Genomic DNA, 19,965 nt, shown 5'->3' with positions numbered 1-19,965 from the left:
CACTAGACTCCGGGACAGACTGCAGCAGGGACCTGCCGTTCAAGATTGCCAGAGATGAAGGCAGCACGCACCCCGTGGCAACCTCCCTCTGTGCCCCGGCATGACCCAGCCTGCGAGGCACATCCCCGGTCTCCTGGCTTGCACCCCAAACTGTGGGAAGGGCTGAGGGCAGTGCCATAACTGAGCTGGGAAGACCTTGAGCAAGTAAAATCCACAGGCAAGGAGCAGTGAGAGCCTGAGGGGTGCTCTCCTCCATCCTGAGCAGACTACCAAAAAAAAAAAAAAAAAAAAAATTTAAAAATACTGGGAGAAGGGCAGAGCGTCACTTTAGTGACAGAGCTGGAAGTGCAGCCTCCAATGCACAAGTAGCCTCAAGTGAGATCAGAAAAATAGCAATTTTTTTTTTTAAACGCAGAGGCTCCAGCCCTTTTGATTTTATGCCTAGCAAGCAGGCACACAGGCCACTGCCTGCAGAGGTCAGCTCCGGCATGCTACCGCGCACACGCAGAAACACCCACGGGCCGGGTTGAGCTCCGCTGGCCCCGGGGACAAGGTCCCTGCAGCGGGGACGCCGGGAGCCACAGCCCAGGCAGGTAGGCAGCAGCCAGACAGCTCCCCGAAGGACGCGTGAGACAAGGTACGTGGGATTTCACGTTTGTGCATAGCAGACAGACACACAGATTTTTCTTACGCGGCCTCACGGAAGAGGGAGCTGGCAGCTGAGCCGTCTCGGTGCTCCAGCGCCAAGTCCAGCGCTTCCTGGATGGCTCAAGGGCAGGTCTGGGTTACTCCAACCATGTGTACTCAGCACGCTGCTTTGAGGCTTTTCTCACGCGCAGGACAATAAGACACCTTGAATTAAAAGTCTGAACATCAGAAAAGCAGGAATTAAGAACATATTTGCAAGACCTTCCAGAATTTATATTTCTTATAGTACTAAAAATAGTTCAGGAAGGCAGGCAGCCTCTTCAAGGGAAAAATTCTGTTTTATTTTCCACACACCACAACTTTTCTTTTTTTTTACAAGTATACCGTGACAAATCCTGCTAACATGGGAAATTACAAGGTTAATGTAAAGCTGAGCCCCATGGGAAGCAGGATGGAAGCAGCATGGGCAGAGCTGCCAGCACCTGCAAGTGCAGGTCTGGGAGCCTCTTGGCCAGCACCCGAGGGCTAGGCAGCAGTGGCAGCACCCACTGTGAGGGCAGGGATGGGCCAGGGCCAGAAACTCCCTTAAACATTAACACATAGTTGTGGGATATTCCAGCGGTAACTCCTCATAAAATACTGGGGGCGAACGGGTGAAAGAAAAAAAATTTTATGTTTAAAAAAAAAATCATAAACCCTGCATTTTGAGCTCTTAAAAGTGCCCTAAATTGTCATTGTCCGTATCATCACAATGAGGACAAGACAGTGCCTAAATATTCATGCAACCTCTGTGCAACATCTTGGCCAATTTACAGAAACCACTCCTTGCTGCACCCAACACCTTCAGCAACCACCCACTGAAGGGGTGCCAGCGCCTCATAAGCCCCATCCCTTCCCAGAGCAGCTCAGCCTCCAGGATGGCTCTGATGGAGACCGGCAAGTACTCGCAGGGCTCGGTCCTTGGCAGCGTGAATCCCGACCTCGCCAGCGAGAGGCAAACAGCCTCGTTCAGCGTGGAAAAGCTGACGGCCTGGCTGGACGGCGGTGCGGAGCGCACTCAGTTACGGAGGGCGGTGGGTGAGTGAGCCTTGCGAGGCCCCTGGCCGCGGGCTGGTACGGAGCATGTCTACGTCCCCGCTGTTTCTGCTCCTCCTTTGCAGCACGGTGCACGGGTTTTGTGCTCCCGGGTGTTTGCTTATAACCCATCTCTTAAAAAAGTGGGAGCGTGGAGATGGAGTCCTCTGTTAGTGTAAATCAACATGACTCCTCCGCAGCCACTCCCTCTGTCTGAAGCTTTTCCCCTTCCCTGCTCCCATCCCCAGTATCTCTGGCAAGACTGGTTAAACTGCAATACAAGGACTGAGGGTCACACAGGCGAGCATCTCTGTGCGAGGGGGATGCGTGCAGGGACTAGTGCTGCTGCACAGCGATGCATGCCATGTGTGAACCGCAGCCAGCAACCCTCCTCAGCACATCAGGCTCTTCCAGGTGGGGAATTCCTTGTGTGGGTTGGGTCAGCCAGGCTGAGCTGCTCTCACTCGTGATGGGCATGCTGAAAAATGACTGCGTGCTGAGAAGGAACAGGGAAAAAAATACCCAAGTGTCTCTTTTGTCTCTGTAACTACATCCATATTATACCCTTACCAAATGAAAATGGCACAGGCCACTGGGATCGCACGCTTCACAGTGCAACTGGAGTTCAGTATAACCTTAAATGTGAACGGTGTCAAGGTTTCAAGGCAAAAAGGGAGCAGCGGGAACATTCAGGCTGACACAGAAAGAGCGAGCCCAAGAGTTCCTTCGCAATGCTGCAAAGGACTGGTAAAGTCCCCAGCCAAAGCACTGGTGCCAAGTGGGACACATGGCAGCTCCGGCCATTAGCCACCCTCTGGGCAAAACCCAGCTAACCGCAGGTCTTGCTCCCGTCACATCATGGGAACAGCAATTAGAGACAGAGGGATCCATGGCATTTTCCTCCTGAGGCACAAAGTCACCTCCGACGCCCTGACCAGGGACGGTGCCTTACCCTGCAGGGTCACTATTTCCACTCAACAGACCCCTCTCTCAGGCCAACTGGGTTCCCCTCCCCTCCTCCTTGCCCAAACCCACTGCTTTTCAGAGTTAGGCGTGACAGCCATCAGAGCCAGCACTGGCAAAATAAAACCTGCCTGCAGTCACCCTAAAAAGTCACAGCATCAGTATCCACAATCCCAGCCCTGCCCGCTCCTCCCAAACAGGGCTCGAGGCACTGCCTGCACCTCCCCAGTCCTAGAAGAACCAACTCTTCTATGTCGCTTTGCAGTCAAAGCTATCGAACACGACCCTGTGTTTAGCAGAGAAAATCAGTATTTCCAGAGCCAGAATGAGAGGTACGAAGCAGCAGTCAGAAAAGCTGTTCACCTCCAGAAAAAGATGCATGAGATGGGATGGACTGACGATGGACCTGAATTTAAGTACATTTACAGGTGATTTTTATTTATTTTTTTAAATGTACAGCTAATTTTTTGTTGAAAGTTTTGTATGCCAACAAGAATCAGCTTTAGCAGAGGCTGGGAGAGGCCAACAGTTGACAGATAAGGTTTTGATACAAACGTGCTGCGGGTTTTTACTTTAGCGGCATGCTCAGGAAAAGGGAAAATGATGATACACGGCAGGGGACTTCTCAAAGAGCAGCACACAGGTACAGCGTGATAGATCACAGCAGTTCACATCCTCAGTGTGATATATCCACTTTGGGAAGCGCTCCTTACCTGTACTACAACTTGCATACCACTCCTCAGGCATTTTTAAATGTATAAGCAGAATTTGAAGTGGTGCTGGTTTAGTTACGTTACTGACTTCCGAATAAATTAAAGATGACATTTGCTCTATCTAGAAAACCTATACTGTATTAAAAAAAAAAAAAACCACCAAACAACCTTAGTTTGTAGGTAAATGGAATAAAATACTTCACATAATCCTTCCCTTAAAAAATTTTCTTAACACTTTGCATGGGGTTGAGCTCCACATTTTAATTGCTTGCCCCTCCTTTCCCCCTTTGCTAAACAAATTACTGGCTTGCTGTTGCCTGGTGCACACTGGTGATTTGGTGGGGTTACATACCCAGTAAGAAGGTGCAAGTTCAAAAGCATTACTCAAAAGTGCAACGCCTGCACCTTACAAAACACCACTGATGTTCAAAGTCACTTTCCAATATTTCATCACATGAAAGATTATAATTTTTTATGCTAAGCTCTTCGCTGCCTAGAATGAGTGGGACTGATAAAGGAGGAAATATTCCATCAAGAGTTCTTGGACATGATCATTATATTCCCAATAAAAAGCAGCTCTCCAATCCTCCCTCAGAAGAAAAAAAAATCCTGGAAGATTTTAAAAACCTGACAAAACACAACCGTCTCTCCCACCTGGGCTTGCTTTTCTCAGGCCCCCTGACACCAAGGGCTTCAGCAGGGCCAGCCCTGTGCTACCACATTTTGCTGGATTAAGAGCACAGCCTGCCTCACAGGACAGCTCTTGTCTGATGAAACACCAGGTGAGCACCAAGCTCTTACTGACAAAGTCCTGGTGCCTCCTGCTGCCAGACACAGTGAATCACTTGCACACACCTAAAAGCCAGTTTTTTAAACTTGCAGTTAAAGTAATGTTATTTCTGGATGGGCTGCCAAGGGTTCATTAAGTTTTTTTCTGTTAATCAAAGCAATTTCCCTTTAACTTCTTTGTTCATATTTCCCCCCACACACATTTTCAGCATGACTGATTCTCTCTTGGGGCCAGTATAAAAGAAAGGTCGTAGTCATTTGTTAACAATAAAAGGTATCTATCTAGAATGAGATGCTCACTAGAGCACTGCCGTAAAGCAACGTGCTAACAGCCATACAAGCTACTGAGAACAGCACAGCCATTTATTTTTATGTGTGAGAGCACACGTACTTACATCCATGGGGTGATTCAACCATATTCTGAAGAAACCCAGGAAGAGGGACGATATTCCTCATATTTTCTGAGGATTTCTCACACACAAAAAAAGCTTAAAACAAATGAGTTTGATTTGCACCATGCAGATTACTGTACCAAAGTTCCCATACACAGTTTCTGGAATAGTCCTTTTTAGGCTGTGTACAGCTCTATCAGCTGGCGATGGCAAAGGACCTGACCAGACAATAAACCAGGTGTTACAAGGATGTATTTGAATTTTTCCACAGGAAAGAAACATCTCAAGTGAGGCCAAATCTCCATGAACCCCAGTGTTGTTCACTGGCAGTGACTGACAGCAAAAACCCAGGGAATAGTCCAGCAACAAACCCGATGTACCGAGACATTTCCTCAGAATGGGAAGGTTCAGGAAATCCAGGTCTCAGATGCCTACAGATGCTGATGTAATTCAGTCTAATGTGCCCCATAGTGAATTGGCAGGATTTGGGGGTTTTAGGGTAGGGGGGTGGGATTTTTTAGCTCAGCCTTAAAATGTGACTTAAATAATCAGGAAAAAAAATCCTATCAAGTAAAACAAAGATATGAAGGGCTCACAAACTACCAGAGCCACAGAAGGTTTGGAGCTGGGCTGTGTTTTTAGGAGCTCAGCATCTGCTACTCAGAACAGATAATTCCTCCAAGAGCAAGTGAAATAATGAGCTAGCAACACTTAAGCACACTGTGTTACGAAAGAAGGAACAAAAGCAGCTTAGAAGAGCACTTTTCCTGCAATACTGTGTTGATGCTGGAGGTTGGGTAAGGTATGACAACGCAGAAATCAAAAGGCAGTGGAGGTGGTACTGTCTGGTGACTGCCGCAGCGTCACTGCCGCATTCATCACATCCCTGGAACTTCACCCGTGTAAAAATACCCCTTGTGCTGTCTCTGCAGGGCACTGTCAGGAGACCTCGCCTTTCTCCTTCACCGCATCTTCATAAGAAGTATTTCGGTGCTGGGCTCTGACAAACAGATCGCCAAATGGATTCCTCTCGCCACCCAGTATCAGCTCATTGGAAGCTACGCCCAGACTGAACTGGGGCACGGTAAGGCTGTAAAGAAAATGCAGCTTTTCCATAGGACAAAACGCTCTGGCCCAGATTCTCAGGGGAATTTGAGTTTAAGCTGTCCATGCTTCACTGGGGCAGGGGTGGCTGGGGGGAAATGCCACCTGCGTTAGAGGTTGATGTTCTCAGCGCTCCTCTGCAAGCTGGAGACGTGCTGGCTTTGGTTTTGCCAATGAGGAAAAAATAACAAAAGCAAAGGTGAAAGCTCGTAGTTTGATAGCGGGCAGTCACCATCGGTGGAGGGGATCAGCCAGGCAGCTTGCCCAAGTTGATGGTTGTCACCTCAAACCAAGCAGCTTGCCTGAGTACCAGGTGGCTCGAGATCTTTGCAGGAGATGGTGTGGGGTTGCTGGGAGCATTGTCCCACAGTTCTTGTCAGGAGGGTAAACCACAAAACCCTAGTAATACCCACACCAGCCTTCAAGGATCCTCCACTCTCTCTATCCTTTTGATGCACCAGGAGATACACATTTTTATTTTTATTTTTTTTTAAAGGAACTTATCTTCAGGGTTTGGAAACAACAGCAGTCTTTGATATCACTACGCAGGAGTTTGTACTGAACACACCAAACATCTCTGCCATGAAGTGGTGGCCTGGAGACAGTAAGTACCACACAAAATATTTTGGTTTTCCTCATTTGCCTCCTTCAGTTACTCAGTCTGCCCTGCTGAACCTCCACGTTTGAGGGCCCAGGTACTAGCAGAGGACTTCAGTAAGAGATGCATACGTCAAGAGGCAAGTAAGAAACCAAAGGGTTTTGTACAAGTTCAAAGGCCAGAAGGGAGCCACCATCATCCATCGTAAGCCCTTGGGTGGCAGGGCTGGAGGACTTTGCTCAGGGAAACTCCTGCTTCTGCAGGAATCAATCTTCTCTCCTTTGTAAATAATACTCAGACAACCAAAAACTGCAGGGAGGTCATCAGCATAAAGGATCAGCATAAAGGATTCAAGTCATCAGCCAGTCTCAGCATAAAGTATTCAAGTGTGAAATTCATGGCTCCCTTCAGGAAGGTATTTCACAGAAAATAACTGGAGTTACTCTTAACAGCCATAGCGCTTCCCACTCTCTCAGCACTGCATGAACTTTAACTACTTTTTTTTTCTCATCTGCTGATGCAAACTGTTCATCCAAGCCTCACGAGCAGCGACAGAGGCAGAAGGATGATGCAACTTCTGAGAGCCAAAAGCAGGCTCAGGGTACAGATTTAGGCAATCTCCAGCTTCCAGCACCTGTGGATCATACCTGTGCTGACCCATATGTTAGCAAGACCTAACACACAATTAGCACTGACTGCTGTTAACTGTGGAAGTGTTTGTACCGTACGTTGTCTTAAGGGAATGGGGCTGTTTTTCTTCTCGCAGTGGGAAGGTCAGCAACCCACACAGTGGTCTTTGCTCAGCTGTATGTCAATGGGAAGTGCTACGGTCCGCATCCCTTCATCGTGCAGATACGCAGCCTTCAGGACCATTCACTCTGCCCAGGTAAATGACCCCAGACATCACAGCACTTGTGCAGGTCCTCTGCCTACTTTGCCATTACATGTTTTCTAAAACATTGAGCCCAGGCAGAGGGAGTTATAATTGCCAAAACCAAACCAAGACAGATACCCAAGGCATAGTTGTCATTAACCCCAACCTTTTTATCTGAAGGAAGATTTAATGTATCCTCAGGCATATCCAGACCAAACTGCCTTCTTAACCAGAAGCCTGGGCTGCTCTGACCACCTCTGCATTAACACCTCAGTTCTGACCCCGGCCAACACGGGTAACAGATGGACCATGGGAACAAACTACCACAAGGCATTCAAATGCCTGTTTCATCCCTCGGGCAAGACCACCCATGCTGGGGAAGAAGCAGAGCTGAACGTGCCCTTCCTTTGAGATCCCCAGCCTGACACAGAACGGGGAGAAAAAAGTTCAAATGGAAGTAAGCAGGCTATGTTTTCTCCTGCTGCAGGCATAACTGCAGGAGACATAGGTCCCAAAATGAATTTTGAACACATTGACAACGGCTACCTCATGCTGCAGAACGTGCGCGTCCCCAGGGAGAACATGCTGAGCAAGTTTTGTGAGGTATGTACAGACTCACATCACAGACTTGCCCGTCAGACTCTCATTGCACAGCCAGAGAGATGACAGTGACCTGCCTAAATTTAGGACAAAAATCTTCCTTTGAGGTGTCTGCAAGTCTCTGCAGTTTTATCAAGGGCAGAAGTTACCTGAATCCAAAATGAAACTCGGTGTCAGGAATTCCACATTCAAAGGTTGGGGATCACAGGGCAGGCAGAACCTATCTGAGCCAGAAGCAGTAAGAGTTTGTCTCTTCAAATGGATATGTTTCATCCATTATACATAAAAATATTTAGTTTTGCATTCAGTGAAGGATTTTGATGTCCGTTTTATTCTATGCATAGAGATTACACAACCATCCTAGTGTTGAAGAAGGTGGCATCTAACATCCTCTCTCTACTCTAGGTTCAACCAGATGGCACCTATGTAAGACGGGGGTCACAGAAGATTAATTATTTCACCATGACTACAGTGCGCATTTCCCTCATTTCAGATGAAGTTGTAATACCTTTAATGAAAGCTTGCACCATTGCCATCCGATACTCTGTGGTTCGCCGGCAGTCCAAGTTAAAGCCCGGGTAATGCCACACAAGTCCACAGCAGTGGGAAGGGGACCATACACCATGTTCCCCCATGCCAGTCTGTATTTCTACTTTTCATCTTATCTTTCAGCACATTACTGGCTTATTTCCTGGCCCAGATAGGGTATTACAAACATGCTTCCCCATTATTTACATTAACGGGCTTCAGTCAAAGTACAAGAGAATGTTTACAGTTCTTTCTAAGATAAGTTTCATAGTTCGAATAGGTCAGCGGTTCACACAGACAACTTATTTTTCTTATAACTGGCCTTCCCATGTAATCCCATAACTCAGCAGAATCCAGACAAAGCTGACAAGTTGTTGAATTCCTATTCCATAGCGTCCTACTAGTGGGTGCCACATTAAAATACCTTCCAACATCCACAATTCCAATATCCACACTTTACAACACTGAATGTTATTAGTCTGGTAAGAATCCCTGTAATTTTTAAGTAGGTATTTTCATTTGAACGGATTTCAAAAATTTCCACTTAAATCTCCTTTCAAAAGCATAGAGATCCTAATGAGAACGTGGTTTGGTTCAAACACAAACCAAATACAAGAGCACAGCATGCTGAACTATTGTAATAATGAATTCCATCATCTGAAGTCCCAAGTGTACTAACCACAGCAGAAGTGGTAAAGAACATCCAAAAAAAGCTCAGAAAGCTTAAAATAATTTAGACGCAAATATTTTCACAGAAACCCATCTACACCCAGGACCACAAAGATCCAGTTTGAAAAGCAAAAGTTTTTCAGGGTGCAATGCCACCACGTCCCCTATAACACCTAACAACTTGCTGTCCTTGAAGGCTTCATCCTCATCCTCTCCCACAGTCCCTGTTCCCCCTCTGTACTGACCGATCACAGAGAGCCTTTTCTACTCTGTTAGGATGGTTCACCAAAACAGCAGAAAAATCCCTTTTTTCGTAGTCAGGCTTGTTTCTCTAACAGCTTAGCTAGCTGGGCAGATTTGCTGCCACGACATCAGCTCAGTCCTGTTCGCATACTGCTTCTTGGTAATGAAAAATGCCGTTTTTCATTATGCGATAGGTAAACTAACAATAGCTATGGCCACGTCTGCCTTTCCCTGCTTCATTAGCTGTCTTCCAACAGGGAACAAGAAGCAAAAATCCTTGACTACCAGACTCAGCAAGAGAAATTGCTGCCCCAGCTGGCAGCAGCCTACGCCTTTTATTTCATCAGCGACTACCTGCAGGAGCTATTCAACAGGGGGTACAGAGAGATCCAGAGGAAGAACTTTGACATGCTGCCGGAGGTGAGCTGCAGCACAATTAGCACGTACAGCACTTCTCATCTCTGAATATCAAAGTATTTTAGCAAACGGGACAAGCATTCCTCTCACCACTAGATAACTGGAGAAAGAGGAAGCACTAAGATCAAATGGCATGTCCTAGGTCCACAACCAGTCAGCAACAGCATTTGCTTTACCACCCCAAATTTCTCATTTTGGGAACTATTGCAGAGTGAAAAGTCCTTGAAAAGCACATCTGTTTGATAAAACCTTGTTCCAAGTAGCTGATGGCACAAAGTGTTATTTCACAACTTCATCCACAAAGCACATGCAAATAAATACTCACTTCTGAGCCAAAACCAAAAATGTGACTTTTTAGATAGAACATAAGATTTTTGCAACTAGAAGCCTGAAATGAAAACACACTCTGAACAAGGGCAGCCAAAGCCACTACTGGTTGAGAGAAACCCTAAAATGCATAAACTGACCACAGCATGCCCAGCACGAGGGTGTACAGCATCCCAGGCAGAAACCAAAGGCCAGACTCAGGGAGCTGGGTGCTACACCAGCATGCAAAGGAGGATCAGACAGGGAATTCATGCCCAGAAATTGCACAAAAATAAAAAAGGAAACTTATTCTGAGGATTGGTTTAGAACACTTTCACCATTAACACTCTGCCTCCTTTTTTTTTTTTTTTTTTTTTTTTTTTTTTTTTTTTAAAACAGCTCCATGCATTTTCTTCTGGCTTTAAAGCCATGATTACTCAGTACGGCACTTCAGCAGTGGAGATCTGCCTCCAGGCATGCGGCGGACATGGTTACTCCTTGCTGAGTGGACTCCCTTCCTTGTATACTAAAATATTTGCCTCTTGTATTTATGAAGGGGAAAACACCATTTTGCTCCTGCAAACTGCCAGGTAACAATTCAAATCTGTTCATCTAAAAGCCTGCCCCCTCATTTATTCAACCTCTACCACTTCTCCAAAACCAGTAAAACCAGCTACTCCTTTCTCACAGCACCTTCTAAAAATACAGCTCAGGACATAAACTATTCATGTCTTCTGTCTAACATGCATGGAGGTGTGTGGGAATCGGATTATCTCTTCTATTTTTTGGTTTTGGGACATATGCAGGTGCTGTTCTGCATAACCTCATTTTCCTCTTTGTCTAGTAGTGCAGCAAAAGCATTGCTATACAAGTTTTGCAGTTGATTTTTAAGCAACTGATGTTAACACAATATTGGTAAGTGAGGTTGCTTCAGAGAAGGCAAAGTTGTTGGTTACTGAAAGCAGACGAGTCATGCTCCAAGAACATCACTCTCCTCCGAACGCACAGACTGATGATTATCCAGAGTAGATGAAATATGGGAGAAAGAAGCCACAGCTGCTTGAACTTTTAATAACATGCATTTTTACTAGAAGGATTAAACCAGTACACTTCCCAGGGACAGAGGTGCTACCACGTAGTTCTGTGCTTGCACTCATTCCTGCCTCTTCTTGCAAGATCAATACCAAGGTCAAGAGAAATGCTGTAACCTTTTACTTCCAGACCTGGTCAGTCTAGGTCATAGCAGAGGTGCCAAAAAAGTAAGGGAGTGAGGAATGCTCCTTGGACATGTTTATCTCCAAGAACGGGTCTCATGTTTGTTAACGTAATGTGTTGGGGATCACAGAGGGTAGGACCAAGCCACCATTAAGACTCCCAGAGCATTAAGACTCAGGCTGCAAAGTTGATAATGTATCTAATCACCATGCTGCTGAGACTGCTAATAGCCACAGCAAGTTTCTTCCTAAAAATTCATCACTACAGATTGCTGTAGCATTAAATACGGTAGACAGGCTACACCTGAGACTCATCACAGATCAGGTTATTGTGAACAACACGCAAAACAAAAGGTCATTACTTATTCAAGTCCATTCTGGACCACTGATGGGATGGGTCACACCCTGCTGCTCCTCACCCAAGCCCACCTTACTTTTTGCATGACCATTTGCTGCGTGGGGATCACAACCATACCCTGCTCTGACTGTTACCCTCTTCCCAGGTTCCTGATTAAGTGCTTCATGGCAGCCAGCACTGGCCAGCCTGTTCCACCATCTGTCACTTATCTGGCTGCAGTGACACCGGAGAAATGTCCAGCCAAGAACAAGTTGGATTTTCTCAGTCCAGATATTTACACTGAGGCCTATCAACACATGGCAGCCAGGTCAGTACAGAGGATGGGAGAAGCGGTTTCTCTCTTTGACATCAGAAATATGTTAAGAGCTCAGCTGCTTCTTCGCTTTAAAGGGAGGTAAAATAATATAAGTTACTCAAGAATTGATACCATCTGCTCCTGGAAGAGAAAAGGAAGACTCACACAGATTAACAGCCATGCCAAATGTTCAATATGAAGCTTTCACGTTCAGAACATCAGAACGTGCTACCTAACTAACAATTATATTCCATATCCCTGACCACATCATTGGGTTGCCATCCAGTAAAACCTTTAGGCAACTGGACCCTATGCAATTCTATACAGTTGAAATTTCACATACCTCTGAAACTGATGTTTGTTTTCAATTAACACCACAGCAAACACAGAGCTTCTCATTCTGTCTGTAGCCTTTCAACTACACGTTCAACTACTCTACACAAATAAAAATGGGATCATGAGTGGTCTCATTAGTATTATGTGCACAGTTATGGGCCATATAGGTGTCATCTCTGAAAACCAGGTAAACAGATAGACAACCCTGCTGTCATTCAAATCAGTGTAAAAACAGCCATTCTTCTGAAAGCTTCAGTGTCAATGGGAGCAGGATTTGGATCCCTGTGTAGAAAAGTAGACATGTAACATAACATCAGTCCAATATTATCACCACTTTATCTTGTTTTGCAAACTCTCCTTACACACACACAACCCAAGAAAAACTCAGCAGACCCCCTCGTAAACTACCCTGGAAGCTGAGAAGGCAGAAATCCTTCAGTACCAGGGTGGTCTGGGTACTTCTCCCAGTTTGTACTTAGATTTTTGCATAATCTAAGTTCACTCATACTGAGCGTAGATAACTTCAAATTTCAGAAATGCCATTTTGCCATACGATCACACACGAGTCTGAGTATGAAATGAGTGCATGTGGGCTGCCACATTCATATACAATATGCTTTTTCAATTTTCTAGGCTCATAAGCAGTACAGCAGCTAAACTACAGGACTTGATTCAGTCTGGAGTCAAAAAGCATGACGCATGGAACCAGTGCACAGTGCAGCTAGCACAGGCTGCGAAGGTTAGCAAAATTTATCTGCTTATTTGATGTTTGTCTTTATGATACAATATGCAACAGAAACAGCATAATTAGCTTAAAGTCTCAGCGCTGTTTATTGTTTTCTGTCAGCATCTAAGAGACACTACAAAGACCAGGGCACCATTGTGGTCTGCATGGTGGAAAATTTGTAGTAAGAAGCAATTCCTGATCTGAAGAATTTGCCATATGAATAGGCCAGGTAGAAAAAGACTAGAGGGAATAGAAATGAAAGGGAGAAAAAACCCAAACATTCAATTATGCTGCTGCTACTAGCAGAATCAGACCTCCCATATCCTGCAAGAGGAACCCACCATCTCCGCTAATGCTCATCTTTTTATAAGAATCCAGCGTTTCTGGCTCCCAGAGGAAAGCCTCCCCAAAGCAAACCTACTGAAAGCTGTCGGAGTCACAGCAAGGGTGAAACATGCCTGGTATTTCTTACATCTACCACTCTCACAAGGAAAGATAACTGCAGGGAAAACAAGGAAAAGCAGCGATAAGTGCAATGTTAATTACTACTAAAAGAAAAATCAAATCAAAGCCAAATTAATAACAGATTCAAACCCAACTCCCAGTTCACATGGATTAGACAGGCAACCAGCATGCCTTCAGCTGAAGTAGGATCAGGACAGCAGCATTTGTTCCCCAAAACAGGGGTTAGTTAGTACAGAACTAAGCAGAAAAGAAAGCAGTAAGGGAGGAAAGCCCTAAATTTAAATTAAAACCAAAACCACCGATACTTCAGTATCTCTAAAAAACAAAACTCTTTTTTTAATATGCAATTAAATGTAATTCCTCTACAATTATGGTAAAAGTCTTCCTTCCTTCCTAAGCTAAGGAAAGGAAAATTTTGAAACAGATCCACAGCTTATTTTAACTTCATTCAGTTTTTAATGAAAAGCATCTTGCTGTAATCTACTGTTCAGCCAGAGCCAACCCAAATTGAAATGGACTTCACAAGAAGCCCTTGACATGGGAAAAAGGAACCCTACGCGTACCTAACTGTGGTGATACCTTCTTGGTGATTCCATAGTAGGGAACAGCTCCCTTGTAGTCAGTCAATTAGATGAAGTCCTTGACGAGTCAAAGCCTCTCAGCAACAGCCGAGATCCTTTCAAAACCAGTGGAAGCATTGATCTGCTCATACCTGTAAGCACAGTTATAATCCTTCAAAGCAAGAACTCACTGAGTAAGGGAGCAAAGGCTTGATCTCAGCAGCAGCATTTTTTGTGGTCACCTGTCTGCTGTGCATCAGCCCCCATTTTCAATTACACAGACTCAATGGAAGCAGCAAGTATCCAATGCTGTAAGCAGAATTGCTTCAAAAAATAAAGGAGACCTCCTATAAACAAAGTGACTTTTAAAAATTACTTTCCCAATAATTGTTTAAATGTAAATATATTTTTAGTGGAATGAAACTGAAGCAAAATGTTCCTATTTGAGATTACCTCTAGAAAAGGCTCTGACAAGCACTCCCCGCACACAAACCTGAACAAGCTGTTCCCTCCTGCACCCACTCAAATGGGTGGCCGGGATCTCTGGACTTAAGAGCAGGGGAGACCACGTGTCAGAGGAGGAGCTGGAATCCAGCTCTCTCTGAGAAGCAGGGAGGAGAACCTAGACACGGGACTAGTCAGAAATAAACAATTTCTGAAGAGCCCAACATATGCAGAGGGCTGGCTGTGGTATTGTCAGTGGCGATTGTGCTGCTAGACTCTTCAGAAAATGGGATCTGGGCCCCCAAAGTTTCTTAGATACTTCAGGGAAAGGAAGAGTCACCCAAAACCCTTGAGTTTTCCACATAACTTTAAAACCTCGATAGCCTGCGGCCTTCTTGGGCCACTTCTGCCTTTACTGCTTCTTCCACACCTTCCCCGGAGACTCACCCACACGACTGACATGGCAGCTCTACGAACTGATGCCTGCCAGCTCTCAGCTGAGTGGCTCAGACGCTGGGTACGGCTTTGCTACAGACTCCACCCTGGTTAATTGCTTGAGGAGACAGCCAACTTCTCAGGCAGGTTCTGCAGTCCACGCTGGCCTCCACACTGCTTGACCATGCTTGCAGGAAGAGCTGCAGTACAGGTGTGCCGTGCTTACACCCACAGCTGGGAGGAGAACAGTACAGCAGGGGAGTGAACCCGCACCGATACCACACCACCAACCACCCACGGTAACATCAGCATAACAAGAGTCACCCCCACAAGGTGGAGACAGCTTGCTTCATTTGCTCTGGGCCTCAGCTAATATTTCTGTAAGACACTCTGCTGGTGTCTGACCCAGAAATCATCACTTTACCTAAAACCACAAAAGCGAGAGATAAGTGTGGTTCCTCTTCTGTGACAACAGATATTTGCAGAGCTGAGCCCAATGTACCATGAGCCCAAGGTCTTCAACAAAAGAGTTTTCTCCTGTTGATGTATAACCAAGATTCACTCGCTAGGGGCCAACACAAGCACATTCCAATGTGTTTCCATCACACTAACTCTTTGGGGTATTCATCAGAAATATTTAGAATAAGTACTACCATGATTTCTGAAGCAGTTTTCTAGAGTTTACAAATACCACAGTGTTGACTGTTTAAACCCCCAATTCTCTCCTCTACCGCCGCTGTAAGACATGAATGCAAAAGGCCTGGTCAACCAACAAACAAAGAAAAAGACTGGAAAAGTGCCAGGGAAATGAAAAGGTTTTATATTCTTTGCGAGAACGTTTGTGAGTCACTTGGCCTACTAAAAGTGTTTTGAGGTGCATTCACTGTTGATTGCATTTGTTTTCCAGGCTCACTGCCACTACATCACAGTGAAAAACTTCGCAGAAACTGTGGAAAAACTCGAGACCCAGCCTGGCATCCAGAAGATTATGAAACATCTTTGTGACCTCTTTGCGTTACACGGGATCTTCTCAAATGCAGGAGTCTTCTTGCATGACGGATACATATCTGGAGCTCAAATGGACATGGTCACAGCATCATACCTGGACCTCCTGGCTATTATTCGGTGAGCTGCTCTAGCATGAGAGGAGATATACAGCTATTCAGTTTGTCCCTGTGATAGATATAAAACAGTGCTGCTGTACCTATGGCAACATCTCTGAAGTCAATTCACCTCATTCGGTTTTTATTTTCATTGCCTGGCAGCACTAGAAATTGATTGAAACATCTACACAGAGCTCGTTTTCACAGCAAAACAGACCTAAGCGTCCAGTTCCTCTGCAATCTCTAAGTTTAAAGTTCCGTGACATTAAATCTTAAATTATAAATCAATAAATCCTGAACACTTTCTACCATTTGCAGTAGGTGAAAAAGCAGGAAAATACGTAGTCAGAACAGCACTGGCAGGAGGCAGCCACAGCAACCGATCATACACTGCAAAATCTGCTTAAGCCGCAGCTAATACAGCCTACTCTGTTGCCATGGCCAAGTTGCGACTGGTACTCAAACAGTCCTGCCTACAGCCAGTTCAGATGCGTCTGCTCGACACCATTTATTACTAACTATGTGAATTCTGAGATATGCTAAGGTTTTAACTTACAACACTCACAAAGGCTTTTTGACAAAGGGTTCATCTTTCAGTACTCAGTGCTGTTTGTTAAGAACAGATTAACTTACGGTGCAGAGAAATGAGTTGCTACTGCATGCAAAATTCTACTTAAGCCACCTGGAGAGAAACAAGAATACACCGTAACCAAGAGCTGAACAGGACTGAGCCAAACAGCAAGCACTTTCAGAACTGATCACAGAATTCAAGTTAAGCGATAAGCTTAACATAACATTTTCAAAAGCCTAACACATTGTCATCTCTGGAATTCATTGCAACATCTCTGTGTTAGTCCATGCCTTGTTAACAGGATTCAAGAACGGAGTGGGTATTTACCTGGGTGATTAGCATCAGTTACTTACAATTAGTAGAAAGGATACAAACGCCTCCCAGCCTGTAGCAAAAACCCAGCCCTTCCCAAACCCCCAAACAGCCCTTCCCCAAAAGAAACTGGTAGATGCAAATGCCGACATTTGAGCAAACGGCTTTGTACCCCTGTACGTCAGGTGTGGGGTACAGCCAGCACAACTTCCTACACCCAGGACGATGGGAGGACAAGGAAAGAAACCATCTCCTGCTTAGGAGAAGATGCTGGCATTACATACTTGTCCTTATGCTCTAGCTATCTGTTGCCAATTGCTGTCAGATTGGCTCCTGGGCTAGATGGGCCCTTGGTGCGGTTTGGGTTGCTTTGTTATCACGGACACAAAGAGAGAAGACCTTGACACCCCACGATGAGGTAACAGAACAGAGTAGATGAAGATCAGCAAAGCACATCCACCTAGCAGCAACCTTATTCCATTTTTTAAGACAAACACATACAGCATAAGGAAACGAAGCAAAACAAATGACAAAAACCAAAAGCAAAAACTGCCAGAGCCTGCTGAGAAAACATCTGACATGAGATTGAGTCCTAAATTAGGGAATTGGGGACAGACCCCAGATGATTACGAGACCCTGCAAATACCCATTCAACAGTACAGACAACTCAGGGCGTTAGTAGAACATGCCTCTGAGGAATCAAAACAAGCAGGATTTTCCCCACAGTCTAGGCAAGGGGAAAAACTGGCACAAGCATTTTAGACTGAGGAACTTGGACAACTGACTTTCCAGCTTACCTTTGACTTACTTTCCTCCCCTACAAAGCAATACATGCTTCAGTAATATGAATGTTGCTCACCTCCTCCATAGGAAGGACGCTGTTCCACTAGTGGACGCTTTTGACTTCACAGATAAGACCTTGAATTCTGCGCTTGGCAGTTACGATGGACAGGTTTACCAACGGCTTTACGAGTGGGCTCAGAAGTCACCGACCAACAAGCAGGTATGGACACTGGATTACAGCCAGGCAACTTCTGCATTAGCTAGAGCAGAAGTTGTTTGCTTTTCTTTTAATAAAAGCAACACAGATAAAAGTAAAGTGGAATAAGAGCTTTTAATTCTTAGTATCTCACTCTGAACAATGACCTGTGATACTCCAATTATGCCACCTATAGTCTTAGCCCAGACATTTAACCTAACAATGAATTACAGCCCCCAGAGTACTAGAGCTTGTACTAGAGAGCAGGACTGTCACGTGCCACCAATGTGGTTTTGTTTTTTAACCACTGAGGTAACATTGTACAAAATAAGCTAAAACAAAAGTCTTTTTACATAGTTTACATATTATGGAGCAACACTAGATGGCTGCAAGAGCCGCTAAATGCAGGGTATTTTCTATGCTTTTACTAGTGCAATACTTAAATCTTTTTAATAATATGTTTAACCAAAAAGAGTATAAACGTTAAACAAGGCAATTTCATCCTTCATGGTCTTTAGCACTTTACTTTCACTTCTTAATTCATCCGTATTGTGGAGTAATGTAAAATTTTGCACGATGTAAATAGCTGTTGCTCTGTTTGAAAGCTCATTTTGCCTTAAGTGAGATTTTTACTGTGGTAATCAGCAACCCTTTGAAATTCTACAGCTGAACACGAAATTTGCCTTCAGCAAACATTCAAGTCCAAGCATATTTTTTGAAGTATGCTGTCCCATTTGGGATGAGTATTGTGTACTAGTTATGAAGGACAACACGTACTATAGGGAAAGAGATCCTGCACATAGCTGAAGTAGCTGGTGGTTTGGTGTGGTTTGGTTTTTTTTAAATAGTCTAGCTTTCTGTATTTCAGAGATCATTCTGAAGAAAAAAATTATAGCCTTTTCCTTCTTCTTAATTACCATTAATTCCCTTCCACATTCTCTTTCTGAACAGATGAGCCCAGCCTACGACAGGTATTTGAAGCCACTTCTTCACAAGACACTATCGAAATTATGAAGACCATGATCTAAGTGAAGCCACACATTTCCTCCTGTTCTTTGTGCAGCAGTATATTTATGAAGCATCAGTAATGATTAATCAGAATTAATAATCAGTTGCTTACTCGCAGTTGCAACAAGTATGAAACAAGATTCTTAGCCAGCCATTTGTATTTAATCAGACAGAAGCCAAACGATGCTGAGCAGTACCCACTGCTATGAGGCAATCTAGTCAGAAACAGCCTAGGGTTTGTTGTTTTCTAACCTGAAGTATCCTGATAGCATTAAAACCATGCCATTTGGCCTTCTTATTCTTTTTCTAAATCCACTATATGATGATTAAGGAAAAAAAACACCAACCAAACAAAACACATTATGAGGTCCCCCTCAGTGTGTTATAACTGTACATTGCCTTCAAAAAAAAGAAATAAAAAAACCAAACAAAAAAACCAACACTTTACTGAAAAATCCAAGGAAGGTAAAATTATGGTCCTTGGTTTCTAGGAACAACTTGTGCTCTTAGATCAAAAAGTATATTAGAAAGTACATCTGTTTGGACAATTAAAATAGCTCTTAACTTGCTCAGCAGTCGAGTGTTCCTAGCTAATGAAGATTCAGACAAAACTGATGCCAACTCCAGTCTGCAGAATTTACTTTCCCATTAACAGCCACTCATATTGTCTTCCTGTAAATCTTTGGCTCCACTAAAGTGTATTATTTGGAATAATGCTTCTCTAATTATTATATTTCATAATTATGGAAAGGGCAGGCTGATCCAGGCCAGTCATTAATTTGCTAGTAAATGAAGTGTTGCAGAGAACATCTTGTGATTATAATTCAATGCCAGTTAACACAGATATTTCTTACCACATGTTGCAGGAAAGACACAACCACTTTTCCTGAGCTTCATCAGTTGAGCTTTTCTTTCCCCCTTTATAGGAAGAATAAAGCTCTTACTGCCTCTTATTACAAAAGTCAAAAACCCTGCAATGTATGAAGAGGGGGAGACAAAATATGACAGAGGAATACACCCCTGAGACAGGCCTTCTGAGTGAGAGATGGGATGGAAAGCTCCCACCTTCAAGAACCAGCAACTACCATAGAAATCCAGACCCCCTCTTACATCCCCAAAGAGCTGTGGTCCGCACAGCCCAGAGAGCAAAGCAGTTGTGGTAAGGACTACCTGTGACAAGAACTTCATGGAAGAATGTGATCCATTCATCAAAATGGCTATCAACTCTCTTAGTCCCAAC

At 44.4% G+C, this 19,965-nt stretch overlaps 1 protein-coding gene across 4 annotated transcripts; it reads left to right on the top strand.

Annotated features, from left to right (window-relative positions):
• Nucleotides 1–491: 491 nt before the first annotated feature.
• ACOX2 (acyl-CoA oxidase 2) lies at nt 492–19,439 on the top strand. 4 transcript variants are annotated; one of them, XM_052775934.1, is made up of 15 exons: nt 492–637; nt 1,548–1,725; nt 2,951–3,113; nt 5,512–5,663; nt 6,180–6,287; nt 7,048–7,167; nt 7,643–7,758; nt 8,161–8,333; nt 9,453–9,615; nt 10,318–10,508; nt 11,636–11,797; nt 12,755–12,860; nt 15,660–15,877; nt 17,609–17,741; nt 18,669–19,439. In XM_052775934.1, exons 2-15 carry the CDS (start codon nt 1,566–1,568, stop codon nt 18,729–18,731), a joined length of 2,028 nt encoding a protein of 675 aa, XP_052631894.1. In that variant the 5' UTR covers nt 492–637; nt 1,548–1,565; the 3' UTR covers nt 18,732–19,439. The 4 variants fall into 4 exon arrangements, with proteins under 4 accessions (XP_052631894.1, XP_052631895.1, XP_052631893.1 ...); XM_052775935.1 differs by having other exon boundaries at nt 508–637; nt 1,553–1,725; XM_052775933.1 differs by having other exon boundaries at nt 513–637; nt 1,464–1,725.
• Nucleotides 19,440–19,965: the final 526 nt, after the last annotated feature.

The sequence above is a fragment of the Harpia harpyja genome, chromosome Z (genome assembly GCF_026419915.1).
Source record: "Harpia harpyja isolate bHarHar1 chromosome Z, bHarHar1 primary haplotype, whole genome shotgun sequence".
Classification (NCBI taxonomy): domain Eukaryota; kingdom Metazoa; phylum Chordata; class Aves; order Accipitriformes; family Accipitridae; genus Harpia; species Harpia harpyja.
This window is presented reverse-complemented; position numbering and strand designations above follow the sequence as displayed.